Genomic DNA, 23837 nt, shown 5'->3' with positions numbered 1-23837 from the left:
GGAGAGAGAGAGAGGAGGAAGGGTAGATACCTCTGCAGCAGAAATAGCCTGGAGTGACTGCCACTGAGAGAGACAGGAGACAACGTGAAACAACCAGACGCGCACACAAACAAGCCGCAACCTAACGCGTGGCCGGGGAGGGGGGGGGGGGCGTGGGGGGTTGCCAGGACAAACGATGACGTGGGAATCGAAGGGATCACAACATTAGTCGTGGCATCGGCGAGCAAAAACCAACAAACGAAAAGAATGAGAAAAAAAAAAAAAGCCCTGATGAGGAAGGAGTCAAGAAAGAGCCAGAGAAGTTATCCAACCTATACGGGATGAGATGGAGCTACTGGAGTCAGAGCGAAGGATCTTAAGTCCGGGATGTTGAACTGGAAGGAAGAAAGGAATGGAAGGAAAAAAAAAGGAGGGAAGGGGGCAAGAAAAGAGAAGAAGGAGCATGCATCATGCACTACTTTGCACTAGTCATCAAATATTCAAGAGTACAAAGAAGACGGTGAAGATGGACACACAGCAGGCGTTTCAAATTGCGAGGTGTCCGCCTCCAGCCACACCGATTGATATGACTCAACGCACTCCAGGATTTTAACATACGGTCATAAAGTCAAGACACCATTGCACTTGTTACAGTACTCGCGTGCATCTAAATGGGAAACTGCTTGGTGAAAACAACTAAAAGTGATCGATCATGATTTTGCATGGTCACCCGGGACAAATTCCAATCCAATTCTTTCCCCGCTTTGGATTCTGACCACCGTGGATTGTGATGTGTTTTTTTTTGACTTACCTCGACATGGATCGTTCTTGACCAGGAACTCGTCCAGAGCCATCCAGCCTCCGCCCACCCGCACCATAACGGTGCTGCGTAGGATGCGCACCAGACGGAGCTGCTGCGAGTCGCCGAACTGCGCAGGCGGGGGGCGGGGGGGGGGGGGGGGTGTAGATGAGACGTCAAGACAAAGAGCGCTTGAAATACATTCGAGAGTCACACCAAACCAAGCAGCCATGCAGGCAAAACATGCACCGGAAGGTCAATTTTCAGCCACAATCTCCCATCAGAAGGAAGGAAGCCTTTTGCATGATCGGACGTTTTATTTTACAGCAGGGATGTCCGATAGAAGGAAAAAGGGGGGAGGGGGAGCTTGTGTTCATGAAAAATTCCAATTAAACTGCTCCAAAAAAAATAAAGGGGACACTTGGAGCCTACATCGGGCTGTTTAAGTCTTCCCTTTATTTTTTGAGCAGTGTACAATGTACAATATTCAATAAAGGTCAATTATCAATTTTTTAAAAAACTTTCTCAGCTGGGTAAAAAAAAGTTTCAAGTTAAAACGTGCAAAAAATGTTAATGTGATCGCAATTTATTATGATTGGAAAAATTGCGTGACCACTTGTAACTATATATAGTAAAATTCAAATACATTAACCGGTTTAAAAAATTGAGAAAAAAGGCACTTTTATTTACATACGTCACTTTTATCAAAATGTAATTTTTTTATATACAATTTAATTTCATATTACTTCTATGATTAAAAATGATTCATTTTGACAACAGAATATGCAGCGGACCACAGATTGCTTACGCGCCAGATTTTTTTTTGGGGGGGGGGGGGAAGAGATACAAGCAGAAGTCTGCGGTGAGACCACCGCAGAGGAAGAACAAAATTCTCCCGGCAGCCTGATTCCTTCACCAGCGTCAGTCCAAAGCACAGAAAACACTTGAGGGATTATCACACACAAGGGCGCAGAAACCTGCTTCCAATCAGGCATTCCTACTTTTTTTTTTTTTTGTTCGTTGCCGACATCAAAATTGAAAATAAAACATGTTGTTGATCATATCTTCCCTCCAGTAATACGCGAGTAACTCCAACAAGTGGAGACAAATTCCTTGTCCGATAACGAAGAGTCTGATTGCGGGGAAGCAGATTTCACATGGCCAGTGACAGCATCAGAAGTGCGTTACCTGGTTTCCGAGGAAGAACTACACAAAATATCCGGTAGAAGCGGCGCGAGGAAATAGAAAGGACAAAAGAAAGAGAGGAAGAAAAAAATGACGATTGAAACAATAAACACAACAACAATAAAAACAACAATAAGCCCATGGAGGCGCTTTACTTTTTTTGTGTACAGTGACGCCTTGACTTAAGAGTTTCATTTGTTCATTGTCACGTATGCAACTCAAACCCCGTGTACCTCGAATTATTCCCCCCTCCCCACTGTAATCAACGGAGAGGATAAAGAATATAGGCCTGCGAACATAGTACGCTTTGTCCGCATTGCGACCGCTTAAAACGTGTTGCTACCCTCAAGCTAGTTTCGTTAGCCCTCCTATAGCATCTTGCATTGTTCGTTAGCATTAAGCTATCAGCTCGTATCCTTCAAAACTCCTAAAAGCAGGTCACACTTAAGTTGAGGCGCCACTGTAAGGCATTAAATATGCTCCTGGAGCTTCACATGCGGTAGAAGTGGGAGTGACACACAAACACGAGCAGACACACACACACACACACACACACACACACGCACGATGTGACAAAAATGAGAGTACAAGGCGAGAGCGTGAGGTGCACATTTGATCTCTCATAAGATGACACCGGTAGGTGACAGGCAAGACAAGAGCGTCGATGACATTTAATGACTTTCTCATCTGCTATCACGAAAACAAACACACGGTTAAGAGGCGTGAGGTGCGCATTTGATTTCTGATCTTCTACGATGACGTTGAGACCGCATGGTGAGGTCAAGTGGTGAAAGCATGAGATGAGAACTTGAGGTTGGGAGCGTGAGGTGTACATGAAATCATGTTCTCCTTTGATAACAGGAGAGGAGAAGCATGAAGGTGCAGACACACACATGAGGAATGCAGGGAGGTTAGCTAGTTAGCAAGGTTCCTTTAGTTGAAAGTAAAAATGTATTCACAAGTGGGTCAAACAATACTGTCTCTAAAGGTGGACAAAATAATTTCTGGGCATCAACCATGACAAGTATCGTTAGGACACGAGAAGTCAAAAAAGTTGGCTGAGCTTACCCGGTATTTGTTCTCCCCTATTTGCTCCACCTGGAAACGCTTGGCACACTTACACTGAGCCACCTGCCGAGTCACCTGCAGGACAGGACACAAAAATATTTATTTACGCTAGTATGCAAACTAGTACGATTCATAAACCACGTGTGAAAAGTGGTTTGGTTGCGTTGAACAGTCGCTAATGAAAGGGTGTTGATGCTTTGGCACCATTTTCTGGCATCACGATGCAATTACAACCCAATTGGTCCAGTCCGCACGCTCACCTCGTCCTCAATCTTATCGGCATCCGTGGTTGGTCTGTAGGCATCCTTGTTGGGATGCAGGGCGGCCACAAATTCATAATAGTCGATGTAGCCGTCACCGTCTCTGTCGAAAATGTCCGCCACCGCCGTCATCTCCAACTTGCTGGTGGGGAACTCTGAAGGGAAAAATTCAATGCAGAAAAATGTGAAAAGAGATTTAAAAAGTTTTAATGTGAGCAATTTTTTTCATATGTTTGTCCTGTGATGTAATGTGCGTGTGTGGTGAACGCACTAGACGCCAGGATGCCGTCGATGAACTCCTGCCGCGTGATCTTCCCATCCTGATCCTTGTCGATGCGACGGAAGAAGTCCATGACCCGCGACTTCTTGTGGTTCATCCAGCGCATGTACTTCTTCCGCCACACGTCAAAGTCGAAGTTGGCAAATTCTTTGAGCTGCAACGAGCACACATGAAAGGTGTTCATCCTTCCTGTTTCACTTGATTTCGGGATAATAATCAACCGACCTACATGCATGTCCTATTTTAGTCAAGACATGAAAATATAAACGCCACGATGAAGGTGTCGTACCTCCTCCAACCTATCCAGAGCATCGTTGAGTTTTCGCTGGCGGTCCAGCGCCTGAAGCCAAACTTGCTGCCAGCGTGCACACAGCTGATTGAGACGCGGGTTGGTCCCTGAAACCTGCATCGAGGCTTGATGATGATGATGCTGCTGCTGTTGTTGTCGCCCTAGAGGAACAATCATGTCAAGTACATCAGTACGCATAAAATGTTCTGATACAACGACATAGATACTTGGTGCAATCGGTGCATCATTGGTACTAATCAATATATGTGAGAAACTTACGGCCTCTCCTCTCCGCCAGACTGCTGGGAGGTTCAGCGGGTTTCCTTTTATAACCTTTGGTCACTTTGTCCACGTCCGGCTGCTTTCTCGTCATCTCCTCCATGAACATCTGAGACAGAGAGAACATTTGGATTGATTACTCTATGACTGAGACACACTGATCAGAATTTCCGATATCAGCTCATTGATGAGAATATTTGAACCTGTACACATGCTGACCTGGTGTTCTGTAATGAGTCCTTGGACTTGAGGGATGTCCTGTGGGAGGGGCTCCACGTCTCTCTGCGCCAGGGTTGTCTCGGCCCACTGTAGCCACGACAGCAGCTCCTCCAGCAGGTTGGCGTTGTTCAGAACCTCGGTGAGTGCCGCCTCCAGACGGTGCTCGTGCTGCTTGGCCCACGTCAGCACCTATACCCACATACAAACGTGTGTTAAACTCAAAGCTTTCCCTTAAAGGGGATGGATTTTCCCCAAAGGCTGCCATACGCTTAACAGTTACACATAAATACCATTTGTATCCCTAAATGCCATAGAATTAAATATTTGCTGAATGAAAGCGTGGACAAATGAAACAAAAGGTTTTGCGGGATCGAGCCCTGGGGAACTCCACAGGTCATAGTCATCACTTTGATTCTCTTCTCATTCATCTGCTTCAAACAACAAAGTGTATGCAGAAAAAGTGGATAGGATTGCACGACTCTCTTTGTCTTATGTGTTGGTTGTATTATTTTGTTATTTTATGTGAGCGGTTCTGTAGATGGAGGAGCGGGTACCCGCAGCGTGTCCTCTCTCTCCTGTGGTTGACAGTAAAGAAATTTCATCAGTGTTGTATGTTGCACATCGAGCATATTTGACAATAAAGCTGACTTGACTTGGTCGGGACAAGCAAATATAGTGATAAAATACTTTTTTTATGATAAACACTGCTTGGACTCCGATATAAAACAACCAATGGAAAACATGAAACACGGCACTTCTTGTATGGTGTGAAGATGTATACTCGGGCCACTTGGAACTATGATACATCAAAAACCAAAGACTTTTTTTCCCCCTACCCCTTCGCCTGTTGAAAATCATTGCCCGAAACCACCGTGACGACATTCATACTTTAGACCCTACGCTGACTTACCTCCTCAAAGCGCGCCCGGATGATAGTGATCCAGTGCTTGATGGTGGTAATGGAGTCCGGGTGGCACAGGGTGAGGATGGCCTCGCCCATGCCCGCTGCCCGGTTGACCTCTGCCCTCTTCTCCTCCACGGTGCCCATGAATTGGCGGTGGGTGTGCAACAATGCCTGGAGCGTCTCCGCCTCCTCTGGAAGGACACCGCGGAAGCGAAGGCTCTGCTCGGCCTCGGACAGCCACTCCAGTAGCATCTGCACCGCCGTGCGGAATTCCTCAGCCTGACACACGGCAGCAAAAAAAAAAACAAAAACACATATTGGTATCAGGAAGACCAGTCATTTCAAACTACTATGTGACTGAAGAAACATTTACAATTTTTCTTTTTCTTACCTGTTTGAGTGCCTGCTGTAGTCGCGTCTGCTTTGTGACGGACAAAGCACACACCGTCTCCCAGCGGTTGCTCAACTCCTGCAGCTGAACTTTGACCCATGCCGTGTCGTCCCGACCTGTCTCCATGAGTTCTCGGCCGGAGCGCTTCAAGGCCTGAATACTGCCCGTCCTCTTTCCCATCTCTTTCTGGAAGGCCTAGAAGACGTTTCGGACAGCAGGTAGCGTTATTGAGGCTCATCATGGGTGTCAGACCGTTATACACACACACACACACACACACGAAAAGAACGGCATACGGTGTATGTGAGGCCGCATGGGGCACCTTATGAGAGTCCATGAGGTTAGAAACCAGGTCCAGGTCACCATGCACAGGCAGATCTTCAGCCAGCTGAGGCTCCACACGGTACAGCCAGTCTACCAGAGCCTGGAGGGCCTCGGCAAACTGGCCCGAGAACAGCAAAGCCTCCTCCAGCTTGTGTTGCCTGGTGAAAGACAACTGTTATTTCTCTTTTTTTTTTTCCAATTTGGATATTTATATGAGATAAATGGTAAGTAACGGAACGTGTTTACAATGTAATTAATTAAAACACATTTCATTGTAATAAATTAACCCACTGAGTAAAATAATAGCAATGGATTGATGGGGAAAAAAATGTATTTGAAAAAAAATGTATACAATTATTATGAAATGAAATCATACATTTTAATTACACAACAGATTGAAATTTTGAATTAAAAATTCTCCTTTCACCTCTCCACGCTCTTCCCACAGACTGTGTCCCACTTGTCGCGGACTTCGCCCACCAGATGGTCCAGTTTCTGGGTGTCGTCCGGCAGCTGAGCTTTATCGCGCATGGCCCGGCCAGACCTCACCGTGGTGTCGTAGACGGGCTGCTTGGAGCCCAGCGCCTTCTGGAACTCCTGAAAAATCAAGCGAGACAGGACGTGAGGAAGGAGGTCCGATGGGAGGGACCTCAGTGTTGACAGGATTCCTGGACCTTGTGTTTGGTCAGCTGGACTTTGATCTTGTCCGGTTCGTTGGGGATCTCCAGCTCTGAGTCCAGTCGATTCTCTGCCTCCTCCAGCCAATCGCTCAGCTTCCTCCAAGCCTCGTGGAACTGAGGAAAGATGGATGGATAATAAAGGAACTATTCAGGTCCATTGTCCAAAATTCCATGTCAAGGGATAAAGGAGGCCGGAATGATCTCAATCCCAATATCATCATTATTTAGCAGGAAAAAAAAACTGGAAATCCCGATTCAGTACCTGCTTGGCCCTCTTGCGAGCCTCGTCCAGGTGCCGCCCGCGGTCTAGAGACCTCTGGACCAGCTTGTCCCAGCGAGCCTGAACGCTCAGCAACAGGTTCTTGATGATGACCACATCCTGTTTCAAGCTGGCGAAGCGCAACTGCGAACCGGACTTCTCCAGGGCCAGAACCTGCTCGCGGTGCGTGTTCACCTCGTTGACAAAAACCTGAACGCAGGCCGTGCCGGAAACCACGTTCACACCATGTGTGTTTATGTGAGCGGAAATATCCCGTCTGGCGTGCTCTACCTTGTGCTCATCGATCTGGAAGAGGACCGTATCCAGGAGGAGGCTGGGCGGCTGGGCCATGTTGAGCGTCTGCTCAGCCTGCGTCAGCCAGTTGATGGTGTCCTGCAGGGAAGTCTGAAACGTCGTCGCCAGCGAGAGAGCCTCCTCCAGCTTGGCCTGTGCAGTTGACAGTTCACAGTCAGACACGTGATCATGTTGTTGTCAAACGACAAATCATCTTACCCGGCGGTCGTCCATCTTGGTGTTGAGGCTGGCCCACTTATTCTGCAGCATGGCCAGGTTTTGCTGGGTCTGGGTGGTTCCCGGTCCGGCATCCTCTCCGCCGCGAGCCAGAAGCATGGACTCTCCAGCATTCAGTAACCGGTTGTACTGATCGGCCCGCAGAGTCAGCTGGCCTTGGAGCTCCTGTGGATATCCGGTATAAAAGCTAAGCGGGATTCGTGGATTCACATGGATTCGTGAGTATGTAAATGCTAGAATCTAGCTAGGTGCATGGTGTTGGTGTTTTATGATCCTCTCCGTGCTTGTTATTTCCATTTTTGCATCCAAAATCAGGAGTCATGTTGCTTAGTCACCATGTGCTGCTCCAGCTGCTCCCTGGCTGTCTCGGGGAGTCCTCCGGTGGGCTTGGCTGCAGACAGCTGGCTCTCTGTGCGCCTCATCCACTGGAGGAACTCCTCCAGTTCCCCATGGAAGCCCTCCGCCTACAAGCAAACATTGAGAAAGGGTCAAAATAGTAACAAAGGTCAAGTCGTTTTGGAATCTCCCCCCAAAAGCGGTGTATGCCATACACATGAAATAGCGTCAAATGAATATTTTACCTGGTGCAAGGCGGCTTCAAGCAACTTCTGCCGCTCCTGCGTCTTGAGCAAGAGGTTCTGCCAGCTGTGGTTGAGCTGGTCTAGTTGTTCCCTCAGGTGGGTGGCTTCGTCTCCCGGGGACGACTCCAGGAGCTCGCCGCCCGCTGCGTTGACGGCCTCCACCGTTGCATGGTGGGACAGGACGTCGTTGCGCAAAACCTGAAACAATGGATTCTGGGTTTTAGCCTCAGAAATTAGCTTTAAAAAATCACTTGAAATATCAGTTTGGCTGGGTCTATCACCTTTCACATTGATATTATTGAAAACAAGTTTTGTTATTTGTTCACCTTTCTGTAATTTTTGTTGATGCATAACGATATTTGAAACAGTTTCATTCCAGACCGAAGTACTGTACCGATGATCCATCAATTAATTATATAAATATAGATTTTTGTAAAACGATTACGTGCATGCGAAGTGCAGATAATATTTTTGACCACTTGGGATGGCCATCCTCGAATTCTACCGTCGTGTCTGTGACTTTGAGAGTGAAGGGTAAGAAAAAGGCAGGGCCTGGTCAAGCGAGTGAGATAGCGAGCAAGTAAAGTTGCTTTGAAAAATAAATGTCGGTGGAGTCGGAAAAGTTGCTGCGGTGTCAGCACCGACTGAGCTTTTTAACGCCACTCTGGTCATAGTCGTGTCAGGAATGCAAAGCAGCAGTGACGTGCCTTGAGCTAACGAAAAGAAAGTCATTGTTACAAATTAACTTTCATCCAAATTAATTGCTCATTGCTACTCTTAGGAAAAAAAATAATAGTAATAATCAGGAGAGGAACGTACATGATGTTTGGCCAGTTCGATTTCAATGGCCTTGGGGTCTGAGCTGATTGGTCGCTGGGTGTCCAGGGTGGTGTATGTGTGGCTCAGCCAGGCCTGCAGTTCAGAAAGGGCGTGCTGGAACTGACCCAGGGCCAGCAGGGCAGCCTCCAGCTTGTGCTGCGGTGAGGATCAAACAGTTTAGGTGGCAGTAAAAGCAGCTTCTCTAACATGGAAATCACCTTGTTGAAGGACGATGGTGATCATCACGAGTGGTCCCCATACCTGTCTCTGAGTGATCTTGTCCCCCAAATTGTCCCAGAGGTGGCGCAGCTCGGTCAGCGGCTCCTGGATCATATCGCGGTCTGTCTGGTCTGAAACCTTTTTCAACAGCAGCTCCCCCTGGTGGCACAGCTTCTCCATGTCGATCTGCTGCTGGTACACGTCCACTTTGTACTGCTGCTCGACGGAAACGCCACAAAAGGCAGATTTAGTCAGTTGGGGATCCTACTTTTACAACTAGGAGTCTTCAAACTATTAACATAGGCAATTAAATTCACTTTTTTGAGGACCCTCACTGTTCGTGGATTCATAGCAGGTGCATTAAGTTTAATCGATTCACATTTTGAAGACCTCACACCGAGTTCTGAAATGATGTAACACGATGTAACACTACCTTGAGCTCCTCAATCTGATGTTTGACTGTTCCCAGGTCAGTGCCCACTGTTGTCATTTCGCACAGTTTGATCACCGCGTTGTCCAAGTAATCGAACATGGACTGCAAAATACACACAGTCATCACGACCAGCATCATTGGCGTTGGCTTCAAAAACGACACTTTAGACCAGGAATTTCGTGATGTCATTTGAGCGTTTTCAGTCACCTGCAGTGAATCCTGGTACTGCACGGAGGCGCTCATGGCCTCATCCAGCCTCTCCATCCTTTCTCGCCACGTCCGGTTCAGACCTTCCCAAGCGCCGTTCATCTGAGGAGTTGCAAAGAAAAATAAAAATAAGCATATGGGTGCATCACTTCAAAGTATCAAAAGGTCTCGTCTTCGAGTCCTTTTTGAATTTTCGCACTGACTCTTCCGCGCGGAGCTGTGAACAAAATGTTGGTGATTCACCTCGTCAATGGTCTTCTTAACTTCGGGTTTCTCGGTTTCTCCGCAGGCGAAGATGAGGTCAGCCCCGAGGGTCCTGACAAATTCCAGTTCCTCCCTCAGGCCGTCAGTCTCTGCCTTGATGGCCTGGACCAGGCAAACATTTGTCAATTAAAAAAAAAATATATATATAATAATATTTTGACTTGGAGGGCTTTCCTTCCATACTGGATACAGGAGAAGTCAAAAACTGTTAAAAACACTCAAACCAAAGATTCATCTTTCCTTTTTATGCACCACAGCGCCTCTGCTGGTAAGGAGTGCCTACTGCGCATTCTCCTACCTCGGCGGCCTCGATCTGCTGCTTGATGAGCGAGGGGTCCACGCCAGGGTCCTCCAACTCCTTGACGATGTCCTGAGAGTCGCGCAGCGTGCTCAACAACGCCGCCATGTCTGCCCAGAACTTGCTGGCCAGGTCTAGCACGTCGTTGAGTTTGCTCTCGCGCTCCTCGGCACGCTGGCGAATCTCGTCCCACAATGAGCGCAGGCGCAGTAGGCGGGAATGAACGGCTGGTGGGGGTAGAAGAGATCATCTCAGAGAATGATTTCACAATCGGCCTCATGAATAAGCATCAACTAAGCCTTCGTGATTTTGTCAGCTTTGCTAATGTGTTATTCAGGTTAGCATGCTAACTAATACTCTTGGTGAGCCTCTTGACGGCTGTTTGTTTACTGAATATAGTCATTTATGGAGCATAGGCTAATGGTTGTGTACATGCTACAAGAGTGGTTTTGAAGTGGTTAAGATGGCACGACTGTTTTATGTGTTGCGTTGTATTATTTTGTCATTTTATGTTCTTTTGGTGGCGGCGCGGGCACCCGCACCGGCTCTTCTTGTTGTCTGTTGTCTCTTTAAGAGGGAGGAAATTTCATCTGTGCTGTATGCACATACAGCACAGACATAAAGTTGTACTTGATACTTGAGGTTTTATGATGCTCTGTTTTCGTAGTTTCCACCTTTCCGGAGGTCCTCACTCACCCTGGGCGGCTGGATCATCGTGGGCCGCCCGGCTGATGAGTTCCTCTCCCCGGGCGCAGAGGGCGGAGAAGCTGGGCAGCAGTTTGTCCAGCTCCAGACCCTGCGCCCGGTGCTCGGCCAACTGCTCGCGGATCTTTTCCACCTCGGCCGCCACTGGAAGTGGCTGACGTAGGCGCTGCACGGCCGCCTCCAAGGTCTCCAGAAGAGGGTCCATCTTATCGTGGAACTGGAAGGATTTGGGGATTTAGCTAAATTGACTCCGTTGCCCCTTTTGGTTAAGTAACAAAGTGGAATGCTTTATTTGCCACGTTCTGCCTTTTAAAAAGAATTTAAAGCCAAGTCCTACGTTTAATGTTTTGATCCGTCCAGCTAACATTCTACTCACCTGTGAGCCTCACACTTTACACCTTTTGTTTAAACAATGCAGTAAATCTTGATTAGATTTTTTTTTCTAAAATCAATCAAAAGCATTAAATCCATCGCTGTGGATTTCCATCAGATTGTACAACTGAGTCACACACAGAAGAATACTGTATAAACTAGGACAAAAACGAAATACTTGGGCTAAGTCAAACAATTTTTGTGCAGGAAGAAGGCGTGCAAGAAGGAAGCAGTCCGTCTTACCTCCACAAGCTGGGCGACAGCAGTGAGCAGTGACCATGGAGAAAAGTGGTGGTGGTGGTGGTGGTGACATGCGGCGACAACACACAACCGACGGGGCGTGACGGCGTGGCGGACGGGACAAAAGGACGTGTCGGGAGACGGTATTGTTACAGGACGGACAAGGAGGTTTAGGACACAGTGGAGGTGGATGGACGGACAGACAAATGGAAGGTTGGATGGAGGGTGGAGAAACAACACAACCAGTTAAATTGGACACATGCCTCCACAGTGCAAAAAAAAATGGTCAGCGGCAACCGGAGGTGGGAATCACTCCCATATGTCATAGGCGAAGAGAAAAAGTCTACACGCCACTATTTAAGCAAGTTCTAAAATTGTCAAACCCACCTCTGGCAGCAACTTATGAGATCAAGCAAAATAGAAGAACGCATTCAAGTCTTGATCACAATCACCCCAAAAGAACACGGCCGTGCTGTTGAGCGGTCACACTTTGCTCGAGATTTGTCCTACCTGAGCGGATTGCGACACGGCCTCGTCCAGCAGCGCCGCGCGACTCTTCACCTGCTCCTTAATTGCCAGGTAGCGGCGCTCGGCTTCGGCGTAGCATTGCGTCACCCGCGGGCCCTCGGTGGCGCTCAGCTCGGCCAGCGGGGGTCCGATCTTCAGTAGCTTGTCGATGTGCGGCTTGTGCTCGGCGATGGACTCTCTCAGCAGCTGAACGTCAACATAGAAATACAAAAAAAGGCCTTTTCACGATTTGGAGGGGAAAATCTGGTCGTTAAGCAAACTCGGCAAATGGAAAATGAATGATGTAAAATCGGAACTTTGAAAAGTGAACGGTATAACGGTGGTTCGCCTTTAGTATATATTTTTTTCTACTATTCAAAATAGTTCTTCCCGTTATGATCTTTTTCCGAATTAGATCTTTTTACCCTCATCTGGTCCTGCTGCAAGCGCAGGGTGTCCGTGTCGATGGCGGGTGGCGGCAGCTGCCCAATGAGGGTCTCGGTCTCACCCAGCCACGGCTCCAGTTCCTCGTAGGTCTCCCAGAAGCGGACCACCAGCACCTGAGCCTGCTCCAGCGCCGCAAAGCGCCCGCTGTGGCTCTGGTTGACAGCGTCGTAGCGGGCACTCAATGAGTCGGTCTTCACCTGAAGGAGAAGAATGTGTACCATAGGAATGAAAAGTTATTTTATTTGATTTTTTTTTTAACAGTGACTTCAAGGTGATTTTGTTATTTTGACTTCAAAATGGCGCCGCGAGAGTGGCTGCCTTTCCAGCAGCTCCTATATTTTGTTGTTCTACTTCTTACTTTCATAACTTTGCTGCTGTGAATTGGGAATTTCTCCATTGTGAGACTAATAAAGGTTTTCCTTTCTCTTTCTTTCTTAAACACTCTACTACAGTAGTATAAAAGCATATACACATAGATTTAAGTTGGGGTTGTTTTGCAGTGTTGCTTGGTGTAAAAAGATCCACTGGTCTAGCTTATGATTTATGTGAATGGACCAGTTTCTGGTCCCCCCTCCCCACCTTCAGCACATCCTTCTGGGTTTCGCTGCAAGTTTCCAGAATGTCGTCCCTGGTGGCGAGCAGCTGGTCCACGGTGTCCTTGTGGCGGATGATGTCGATGTTGAAGGCCTTCTGGACCTGAAGCTGGGCCACCGTCACGTCAGGCTCCAGGCTCAGCGGGCCCAGCGATGCTAACTTGCGCTCCATCTCGCTAACCCAGGCCAGCTCTGCGTCCACCGCCTCTTCGAACTGTGATCACAAAGGAAAGCGGGGACAACCGTGTCGAAGTCAAAACACGATAAGGTGATAAGAACTAGAAACAAGTGGAAGAAGTAGAAATATTCCAGCGCAAGTAACTGTGTAGCAGTGAGACTGCACTACCTGCTGCGACCTCTGGATGGCGGCCTGCACGAGCTGCACCCGCTGTGTGATGATGTCGTCCGCCTGTCTGTAGCGCTGGTTGGCGTCAGCGACCAGTCTGTCCAGGCCATCGCGGGCTCGCCAGGGCACTAGATCCAGCAGGGCGCTGCCCACCTCATTGACCATGTCCAACACCAGCCGCTTCTCAGCTGACACTTTCTTCAACTCCTACAAAATCAGACAACAGTATCAATAAATACCAAGAAAAAAAATGATAAGACACAACGTAATCTTGTAATTGAGAAACGCTACCTTCTGTCGTTCCTGGTAGGCGAGCGAGGCGTCGGGCTCCACATCGTTGAGCTCTGCTTCCACGGTGTCGAGCCATTGGTTGAGGTCCTGGTGGGCGGCGGCGAATCGCGTGGCCAGCTGCAGCGCCTGCTCCAGCATGCGCAGCGCTTTGCTGCTGCCGGCGGTCATCTCGGCATAGCGAGATTTGATGCCGTCGAGCTTCTCCTGGATCAGCAGGACCTCTTCACCTGTGGGAGGAAGACCAGCTGAGCAGTCAGGTTAACCAGAACCAACAACTATTTAAGGCTTGGATCAGTGAAGACCAACAAAACCAAGAGCTAACGAAAGGTTTGGGGAACCAAGGACTGCGGAAAGAACCAAGAACCACTGAAGGACTGGATACGCGAAAACCACCGGACACATACCTGTGGTCTGCTTGAGTAGTGCTTGTCCGTTCTTGATGGCCTGGTCCACTGTCTTCTTCCTGCTTACAATCTCCTCGTTTAGAGACTGTGAAGGACAAAAAAGAACCTTTACATCTATATTGTGTAAAACTGCCACTATGATAATAAAAAACGGAATCATCAGCAATATTTGATTACATTGTTTAGGGAAATAAACAGCTCCTAAAGATTAGATGTAAATGTATCGTTTTATACAGTACATGAAAGTTAAATACAACAGACCTGAATTTAATTAATGTAATATACTGAATTCAGTCATTCTTTCGCATACCACAAGAGGGCGCCCCGCATATCACTGAATTAACTCATTCAGTACCAGCCAATTCTGGACCAAGTCTGAAAAGGCGTTTCAAAACGTCTTTGGAATTGAATGAGTTTTTCAGTAACACTGTATACTCTTCGGCCATTACTTTATTCCTTTTTGTTGTTGTTTTTTTAAAGTCCAATTTTTGCAATGTTAGTCCGGCTGCTATATTTTTCTCCGCCCGTCGCGGTCGTACCAGCGCGTGCTTGTGCTGCTCGGCCAGCGCGTCAGCTCGGTAACAGTGCACCGAAACCAGCGCCAGCCGCTGGCCCACTTCAGCCAACCAGTTGAGAACCTCCACCTCGTCCTCTCCAAAAAGACGAGCGTTGGCCAGCGCTTGCTCCAGCAGCGCCGCCCGTCGTGCACACCACTCAGAAAGCTGGGCGTGGCCCGATTGCACCGCCTCCACCCGATCTCCCAGCCAATCACGGTCTGATGCGCAGCTGAGCGGAGCCAACGATTGGCTAAGGGAATGCAGGCGGGACACGTCGGACTCGCGGGCGCACACGTCATCTTGGATGGCCTGGGAGGGTTTTGTATGTGTGTGTGTGTGTGTGTGTTTGATGGAAGGGGATAGGTAATGGAAAAGAGAACAAAAGATGGAGACAAACAATTGAGCATGCAGATGAAAAATCATAACTGAAAATCATAATGATGAATGAAAAATAACACACAAAAATATATAAAGTATAATTTAAAGCCCACAAATGGGAAACCAATGTATAAAAAGTTGTATGGATTATGTTCCTCTTTATTCTATTTTTTTTCATAGACTAGGTGTATCCTAATTCTATTGTATTTATCCTTAACGTATATACATATATCTCAATCACCATTCAACACTTTGATCTTCAGATTTGTATTGTTTAGATTATATTAGAATTTTTAATCCCTCCTCATTGTTGCCGTTTTTGTTAGTATTTTGGTTGTACTATATAATTTATGAGTGTTCATATGGGAAATTTGCCGCTGTGGCAATCTAACACCGCCCCTAGATGAGTTTAAGAAGTAGCTTGAACTTCAATTTAGCTAGCTTTCTACCTAGCTAGCTATCTTTGATTTCTCTCATTCTCTCGCCATCTGAAGGCTTTTGTCCTCTATTTACAATGTTGCTGCAATCATTAATAAATGACACAAACAGTACAGTTTCACTATTTTGGCAAGCCAAAAACACACTTAACTTCCAACAAGGAGTCCAAATATAATAATACTTTTTACTAGCAGCAAAGCCTCTGCCGCTAAGAGTTCCAGCCAAAAGCAGGCAATGTCACATTTTTTCATTTATTCTGGCTGCATGAAGTATGAACGAACACACCGATATACTCAACCTTTAAGGCCGTTACTGTTTTAAGAATGATGAACAACATATACGGGGTTTGTGTGTGTGTCAGCCATTTTCACATGTCCCCCTGGCTCTGTTGTGAAAACCACTTTGGAGCATTCTCAGGAGTGTTTTGTCCAGCGGTACCTTGTGTTTGACAATCTGCTGGCTGATCTTGGCCGTCTGGGTTCCCATAGGCTCTGCGGAGCTTACGCGCCTCTCGGTGGCACTCAGCCATTCGCCAAGCGGCTCCAGAGCCTCGTGAAAGTGGAGCGCCAACACCTGCAGCTCTTCCAGCTGCCTTTGCCTGACGCCGAAAGATGGGGGAGAGGATTTTTATGGGCATTTTTAATGCCCTCCAGCTGTTTCAGAAACGGTTGAAGTGTGTGTGCATAAGATAACCGTCGACACAACAAGAGCCAACTTATTTTTATGTTCTGGGGCAATTAGGTGTTAAGTAGGTGCCACAGCAACACGTGGCGCGATAACCCCCCATTAGGAGGCCATTCTAGTCAATCACAAGGCTGAAGAAAATAATTTGTACAAGTTTCATGAATACAAAAGGAGCTAAAGGAGACAAAAACTGGGCAAAAGACAATGCTAAATAAAAAAAAGTTAACTCTGTCTACTCATAATAGACGTGTTTACAAAGTTTCACATTGCCAAGTAAAACTGGCTACAGGGGCTGAATTTTTAAAAACCATAGTTGGTTGATTGTTCACTTTTATGACGGGTGCTCAAACTTTGCCAACCACAATCCGCCCAGACGCAATGCTGAGCATTAAAACGACTGGCAATTTAACAACATCCATCCGTCTCGTACGGTTGCGCCACATTTGAGAGCAATCGGACAAAAGCTTTTCGGAGGGAGTCCTGAAGAATGACTGGAAACAGACGAAATTAGCCCAAATGGTTGCTTCAAGGCAAAACGTCTGAACGTTCTGTCTGTGTCTTTCCAGGCATGGCTTCCGGACACATTTTTGTGGGGTTTTGCCATACACATGCCTACCACATTTCATATTGCAAAGCGGAATTAGCTTCGGGGGCTGATTTGAAAAAACAAATAAATGGGTGAAAGGTTTTGTAATATTGAAAGGCCTTCTAAATAGCCCCTTTATTTGGTCTCAAAACAAACCAATTTCAAGAGGCCCTTTCTTTGTTTCGCAGCATTTTGAGTGTTTCAAGAGAATCCAGAGATGTTGCGTGGCCCACCCCGTTTGCAATTGTTTTGCCTTCTAGTGTGTGTCTTTGCGTGATGACCTTGCAAACAAGTTATTCGTCGCAGACACCAAATCAAAACAAACAAAAACGCCTTCTCTGAAGCGTCGCCTTCAAAAACAAATGAGAGGAACCCACAATTAGGCTTTGGAGCCGGTACCTGGAGCTGGCCTTGTCGAGGAGATCCCTCCACCTCTCGGCAAGACTTTGCAGCTGCATCTGGATCTTCTCTCGGTCCTGAGCGTCAGCGGTGGATGAGATGCGCTCGCCCTCGGCGCGGATCATCTCCACTGTGGGCCGCCGGTCATCCAGCAGCCTCTGGAGAAGCTGGGCGGCCAACATTGGAGAGTGTAAGAAACCAAGCGCCGTGTTCATTAAGAAGGAAAGGATTCTCATGTCTCTATCGTCCGAGTGGTGGGTGTAAACAAATGTGATTGAGATCCAAACGCACTCCCCAGGTCACAAACACAGGAAATGGATGTTGGATAAACACATGACAGCATTACTCGACTTCTCCATTGTGGTTCTGTGCTTGTTTGCCCGGTCAAATCACGGAATGTCATGTGGATGCCTTGTGGATTTTAGCAGGATTGATAGCACAAAAAAAAAAAAAGTCCAATATAATTGTTAATTTTGCCATCACAGTGACCTTATTGGCTGTCTGCTAAGTGCAATTATCTTCCAATTTTTGTCATGATCAATTTTTTCTATTGCGATGACCCTGTGATTATTCACATACATTGGCGGTTGCTCGATGATCATCAAAACAAGCAATGGTGACGACTTTGAGCATGAACATTGTGTTAAATTGTATGCATGTATTTTTTTTTTTTTTTGTTGCTATGATCCTGGTCCCACCTTCTGCTCTTGGATTTGGGCCTTGACCACTCGGTACTCAGCCGACGGCGGCTTCTGATTGGCAACCAGTTCCTCTGTGTCGCTCAGCCAGCTGAGCAGCGGCTCCAGTGCGTCCTGGAATTTCCCACAATGCAACAGGGCCTCCTGCAGCTGGGCGATCCTCTCGGCCACCTGTAGGAACACACGGATACAATTTTGTTTCCGGAGGTTGGTTGGTACACAATTTTTCTTGTGCTGGATTCTCTCGTTACCCTCTTGTTGAGTGAGTTCCATCTTTGGTTGGTTTCGTCCAGGTCATGCTCCAGCGCCCGCGTGTCCGTGTTCTTGCCAGCGCTTTGGATCAGACCCTGGCCTACGGCGTTGACATGCTGCAGCTTGACCTGAATGCCGTCCACCTGCTCACGTTCCAGAGCCTGATGATTCGGACACAAAGAGTCAAGTGAAGTCAGCACTTTCCAGTCACGTCATGAATAAGTTGTAGCCAAGCAAGTCCAAATTCCGACAACTAAATGGCAGGCGACTCGGGTCCGACTTGAGTCAAATGACACGACTCGAATTGGGGTTATTAACTCTTTCATTACACAAGACGTACTTGTATGTCTTTTTAAAATTAGGCCCCGCCTACCAAGGACATACTTGTACGTCTGTCTTTTTTTTTTGCGTCAGAGAGGAGGAGGGTCTGATGCAATCTGTGAATGAGAATAAGCCGTTTGCATTGTAAATCATGTAAAAAACGACCAGTAGGTGGCAGTGGTGCCTCACGTGATAGAAATGCATGCTTTTACAAAAAGCTCTTTTTCTCCGTTTTTTTGCCCAGGAATCGCCATTTCCATGAAACTTAGCCATTTTGTAATATCGATTGCTGAAGAATGGAAAAATATATATTTCTTTTCATGCTGAAAGAAGAGAGTCCAAACTTTATGCTTATATAGCATTAGAACCAAATATTCTGTGGGCCTTGCAAGATCAATCAAAATCCAGTAAAACGCTGGGATTGGGGGGGTTGCTCCAGTGAAAATGGCTGCGATCGAATGAGTTAATGGCTCGCTCGGCTTCACTGAAAGAAAGAAATCACAACTGCCACATAGGAAGCGGTTGCACATGCAACCCTATCATGTCTCCGTGTATAGACGCCACCTATGAAATGACAGACGCACTGAAGACAGACGGGAGGGGGGGGGGGTAATTTAAGGGGTTGATTGGTGGACGGAAGGCGAGTAAAAGGGCTGGCTGGAAAAAGACAAGTCGCCAACATTTGAACCCATTGCGTCGGCCACAAATACCTGAACACATATGCACCAATGTACAACTGCGTGTGTACATTTGGTGGACACCAAACAGGACAAGGTAGAATCAAAGTAGCGCCTGTATACAAGAGTAGACTGTCAAACGAGTGATAGTACGTCATATCTGGCGACTATTTTGTTGAATAAACACGAGGAAATACCAAATAAGGGACGAGTCTATTATTCATTGCGAGGAAGGGGGCGGGGGAGACTGTACAGAGCAGTCATGGCCAGAATGCAGTGTCCAAGGTTCCCCAATAATCTAAGGACAAAAAAAGTATGTGGATGGAATAAAATGTCATTTTATGTTGTCTTTCAAAGGACATAATGAATTACAGGACTGCTAAGAATAAGAGGGAGGAGGGAAATCAGTTTGTTAGAAATGGATTAATTGCCACATTGCTGACTCAAGTTTACGCTTGCAGTCGGTGAGGGGGGGGGCGATATCCAAGCGAGCCAACTCGCTAATCCGATTTGTTGAGCGCTAATAAAAATCAAGCAAAAACAAAAATAAACAAACAAACAAAACCCCAGACATAAACAACACAACCATTCGCATGAAAACAAGTTTCTCGTGACTTAACCCAGAGATAATCCTGACAGGCACATCATCAAATATATGCGCGATGGAAAGTTCCACAAGGATTTCTTTAGGGTAAAAAAAACTACAAATAAATCCAACAGTCTTGCAGGTTTCTGTCTGCTTTTGAAGCAAAAACTGTAAATTACTGCCTAACTGATCGAGTTTCACAGGTAGGACTAAAAAAAACACTGCGTGTGTGTGTGTGTACCAGTACTTTCCAATACACGCCAAGGATCATCGCGTGACGAGATAGCATGCAATGGAATCATCACAGATAATAGACCTTGCATGTTTATGTGTGACTAATTGCACATCTGCAGTCAGATATGTTACTCAGGTACACACCTGGGAAACACAAAAGTGTCAGCTCATCAAGAAGCTCCATAAAAAAATGGAGTTACCATATTTATGTAGTTTAATACAAATGGTAGACGTGTGAAGTGTCATATGAATCAGAACCCGCGCAGCATGCTTCATCTTTTCTTGCTCATGTCTTTGTCATCCTCGCCGCCTGTAACCACCAACACATATGGATTCCACATAGTGACATCCCCCCCGCCCTCCCGCTTTTTTTTCCATAACCCAGATCGACAACGTCACTGCTATCAGCTTCGCCGACTGTTTGTCTTCAACCTTTTTCCCCCTCACTTCCTGCCCACCGCCCGGTCACCTTCGCTCACTTCCTGCCTTTCAGCAGCCCCCACCATCCTTTCCTGCCGTAAGGAAGAGAGGAAAACAAGCTCTTTGACAACGTCACGCCACACTGATAACGACGCTCCGAACAATAAAACAAGTGTGCCCTCCCTTCCCGGGTTGCGTTTTGAAGTCTTGCCCGCGTGTTTGTGTTGTGTTTTTTTGCAAAGAGCATGCAAAAAGTGAAATCTTTTTTTTCCCTGTTTGCAGCTCACTCAACTCCATCGGGAGATTGATTTTTCCCGACCGTGTCTTTCATGCATTCATCTTGCTTGAATTAGCGAATCAAAAAAAAACACACAAATGTACGAAGCACACATCTAGAGACACCTGTTCCCAGTTTGATGTTTGTGAGGCCGAAACTAAATATTTAAAATCATTTCATGGGAAAAGGTGATTTGAGAAACAAGTGTTTTTTCCTGTCTTGAGGCACCAATGAATCTTTTTTTTTCCTGTTTTGTTGTTGAATTGCGGTAAGCACATGACAAAATAACTACAGCTCTGAAAAGCCTTCCACACAGGATTTTGCATATACGGGTCAATATGGTTGAACCAATTCCATTTGTCACCTTCCTGCCGCTGAAAACTATATTTCCACCCATCGTGAATAAAATGAGAACAAATGTGACGCGCAGCCATTCAGTTTTGATGCTTCAAATCTTGAGGACTCCAACAGCATATCTGAGGCTAACCCGTCTGTGCGCTTGCACCCTCCAGCCATCAAGCAGCATGCTAAAGCTAGATCCATCTGTCTTGTCTAGTCTGTCTTGTCTGCGGGGGCACACAAAAGCCCGCTTGGCCCTTTAAATGAGCGACACCCTCCGATCCGAAAGCCTTTCTGTTGGAGCGCATGTCTGCCAGCGTGCGCGCCGTTCGCTCTTATCTTGGCATCAAAAGCTAACGGGAGAGATTATGCGCACGCATGCGGCACACACTGTTTAGCTCTCACCTTCTTATCTCATAAACAAAAGCATCCAAGCGTCGATGAGAGTGCTTGAAAAGGGGGGGTCAGTTGACAAGAGGCCTAAAAATGACTTCATAACACGGCAGGCGTCAATGTCACCTCTGACAAACACACACATGGTAAGTTCACCATTACTGTTTGAAGCATCCATTTCAGTGTCTTTTTCTTTTTAAATAAAGTTGGGCAACAACAGCTGATGCTTCTCCACAGAGACGTTTTGTCACAGTCCGCCGAGGTCAGAGACGACAAGCAGAACTTTGGGGAATGATGCAACGACAACAGCAAAACAAGAAAAATGAATTGGTGCCAGATGAAAGATCCACTTGAAGCCTGTACTTATTAGATTAACGCGTGAATTTTTCACTCTGGTGCGGCATCGAGGCCCCGCCTGGCCCCGTGTTACATCTAATTGTATGATGCATCTCATAGAGGTCACATGGTTCAAATTTGGTGATCAGAGATTGGACAATACTTTTAGCTCTGACCGCATGCTGCTGCGCTAAATGCTATACTGCAGAAAGAAGGCAGCCAGAACAACTCATTACAAACATATAAAGATTATCTTATCTTGTATCTTACACTACTGCTCTTTGCAAAACCTAAATGTGTCACGTCGCATTTACACTTTTGAACAAAAAGTTCAAAATGGTTCAATATGGAATAACATTTTAAAAAAACAAACAAAAACCCTGTTCCAATGATCCAGACGGCAAACGCACACTCGGGATACGCCCAGCACCCGAGGCATTGTGTACTTCGGCAAAGAGTCAACGCAAAACGCAAAGCTGACACGAACCTAACAAACAGGCTGCCACTGCTTTCAGCTTCACATACAAAAATAACTCATGAGCACTCACACACTTGCACCCTCCCCACTAAACGCAGATTAGCGGCGACCTCGCACCCAAATGCCCACCTTAAATACGCACATACAACTTGAGGACTGCCACGCACAAGTGTAGAGCATCGAGTTGCAATCGTTTTAAAGTTGTCCCGCTCACAAACGCAGCCGGCCAACGACGGCGTCTGCATAACTTCAGCCCGTTTTGAAGAAGAAGACATTTAAATGACGGCATACCTCTTCCTGTGTTTCAATGTCGGAACATTCTCGGACCGATCCACTGTCTGATTCAGAGCCCTCACTTGCCGTGAAGGTGGTTCCTGAGGGACACACTGGGGATCCCCTCAGGGACCCATCTTCCACCGGGCTGGTCTCTGTCTGACTAAAGAGAACTTGTAGCAGGCCCGGCTCCAGTTGGTCCCATATCGGGTCGTTGGACATGAGCACCGGGAAGTCCAGAGCAGATCCGTCAGACTCCCAGTCGCTGTCGTCTCCTGTCACAGAGCCCAAGACAAACTCTACCCCATCCATCCCGGACTGAGTACTTTCCGAATACGAGTCCAGATCCTGGATGTCCTCGCAAGCCGAGCTGACTTCCGAAGGGCCGGGCTTGGGCCGCTCAGGTGCTGCCATATAAACAAAGCTGTCGGGGGACAGGACGGGGCCCTCCTCGTTCTCGTCTTGGCCTGAGCAGGAGGGTGCTTCGAGTATCGGGCTTGGGGAATTTGAGCTTTCGAGTGGGGATGGGGGGCACTCGTTTAAAAACTGGGGAGGTGCCGATACTGCCAGGTATACAAAACTATCCGACATCACAAAGGCCTCTGAATCTTTAGAGGCAGCCGAACAGGAGTCTGATTTAATGGGGCACTGAGATGAAGAGGATTCAGGGGTTGAATATGTGAGCTCAGGGGGTGAAAGACAGTCTGATTCAAAGAGGGACCGAGGAAAACTACAAGACGAGTCTGTTAGCTGAGGGGAGGGAGAACAGACAGCGGCTGATCTTGGGGTACTTGCTTTCACATCCGTTGGACTTTCCAAGTCCGCGACTTGTCCAGACACATCCATGGGGTCCAAATTTTCCATCTCCGCCTCAAAGAAAATCCCATCAAATGGGAACAAGGCATCCTGGCAGGAAGTCTGACTGTCAACATCATGTTTGGACACTTCTGGGTTTTCATCAACCATGTGAAGAGACTCATGGGAGTGATCCCCGACAGCTCTGTCACCGCTGTCCAAATTCGAGTGATCAAAAAGATCCAAGTTAGCTTCAAACACATCTTTTAATGCCACTCCTTGCTCTGTCTCCTCGGAGCCAAGTGGATTCACAGGAATCGGAGGAGATGCAGCATCGCATTGCAGCGATGCACCGCTGTCCTGGTCTGTCTGAACTTCTGCTGCAATTTCCTTTTCACAGTCAGCCTCACTAGTGGCGGTTTTGTCCGATCGGGGGTAACCAAGAGCTGAGTCAGTGGGGAAACTCATCTCATCTTTCTCCTCTTCAGAATCCAAATGGACAACATCTTCGTCATCATCGATGAAGCAGTGTTCTTTTTCACA

The 23837-nt window shown here is 47.0% G+C and overlaps 1 protein-coding gene across 22 annotated transcripts in view; it reads right to left on the bottom strand.

Annotated features, from left to right (window-relative positions):
• Positions 1-23837, bottom strand: part of macf1a (microtubule actin crosslinking factor 1a) — a 114847-nt gene that overhangs the window by 4834 nt on the left and 86176 nt on the right. For 11 of the 22 annotated variants that reach the window (XM_052072460.1, XM_052072461.1, XM_052072463.1 and 8 more), the window contains 38 exons: positions 18165-18326; positions 17914-18084; positions 17216-17382; positions 15985-16144; positions 14713-15039; positions 14174-14258; positions 13770-13996; positions 13479-13685; positions 13119-13346; positions 12518-12736; positions 12096-12299; positions 10965-11190; positions 10269-10495; positions 9950-10072; positions 9707-9808; positions 9500-9601; positions 9109-9282; positions 8848-9003; positions 8029-8226; positions 7783-7911; positions 7430-7612; positions 7208-7363; positions 6920-7126; positions 6652-6771; positions 6405-6574; positions 5976-6135; positions 5654-5848; positions 5269-5541; positions 4359-4547; positions 4140-4248; positions 3861-4021; positions 3563-3725; positions 3292-3446; positions 3032-3106; positions 1967-1984; positions 791-908; positions 312-374; positions 31-63 (listed from right to left, as the gene is read on the bottom strand). In XM_052072460.1, coding sequence (XP_051928420.1) covers positions 31-63; positions 312-374; positions 791-908; positions 1967-1984; positions 3032-3106; positions 3292-3446; positions 3563-3725; positions 3861-4021; positions 4140-4248; positions 4359-4547; positions 5269-5541; positions 5654-5848; positions 5976-6135; positions 6405-6574; positions 6652-6771; positions 6920-7126; positions 7208-7363; positions 7430-7612; positions 7783-7911; positions 8029-8226; positions 8848-9003; positions 9109-9282; positions 9500-9601; positions 9707-9808; positions 9950-10072; positions 10269-10495; positions 10965-11190; positions 12096-12299; positions 12518-12736; positions 13119-13346; positions 13479-13685; positions 13770-13996; positions 14174-14258; positions 14713-15039; positions 15985-16144; positions 17216-17382; positions 17914-18084; positions 18165-18326 — 6142 coding nt within the window. The remainder of the gene's footprint in view (positions 1-30; positions 64-311; positions 375-790; positions 909-1966; positions 1985-3031; positions 3107-3291; positions 3447-3562; positions 3726-3860; positions 4022-4139; positions 4249-4358; positions 4548-5268; positions 5542-5653; positions 5849-5975; positions 6136-6404; positions 6575-6651; positions 6772-6919; positions 7127-7207; positions 7364-7429; positions 7613-7782; positions 7912-8028; positions 8227-8847; positions 9004-9108; positions 9283-9499; positions 9602-9706; positions 9809-9949; positions 10073-10268; positions 10496-10964; positions 11191-12095; positions 12300-12517; positions 12737-13118; positions 13347-13478; positions 13686-13769; positions 13997-14173; positions 14259-14712; positions 15040-15984; positions 16145-17215; positions 17383-17913; positions 18085-18164; positions 18327-23837) is intronic. The other 11 variants (XM_052072472.1, XM_052072455.1, XM_052072470.1 and 8 more) reach the window with 8 other exon arrangements.

The sequence above is a fragment of the Hippocampus zosterae genome, chromosome 7 (assembly GCF_025434085.1).
Source record: "Hippocampus zosterae strain Florida chromosome 7, ASM2543408v3, whole genome shotgun sequence".
Taxonomy (NCBI): Eukaryota; Metazoa; Chordata; class Actinopteri; order Syngnathiformes; family Syngnathidae; genus Hippocampus; species Hippocampus zosterae.
Note: the sequence above shows the minus strand (reverse complement) of the source record. Positions and strands in the feature narration are given on the sequence as shown.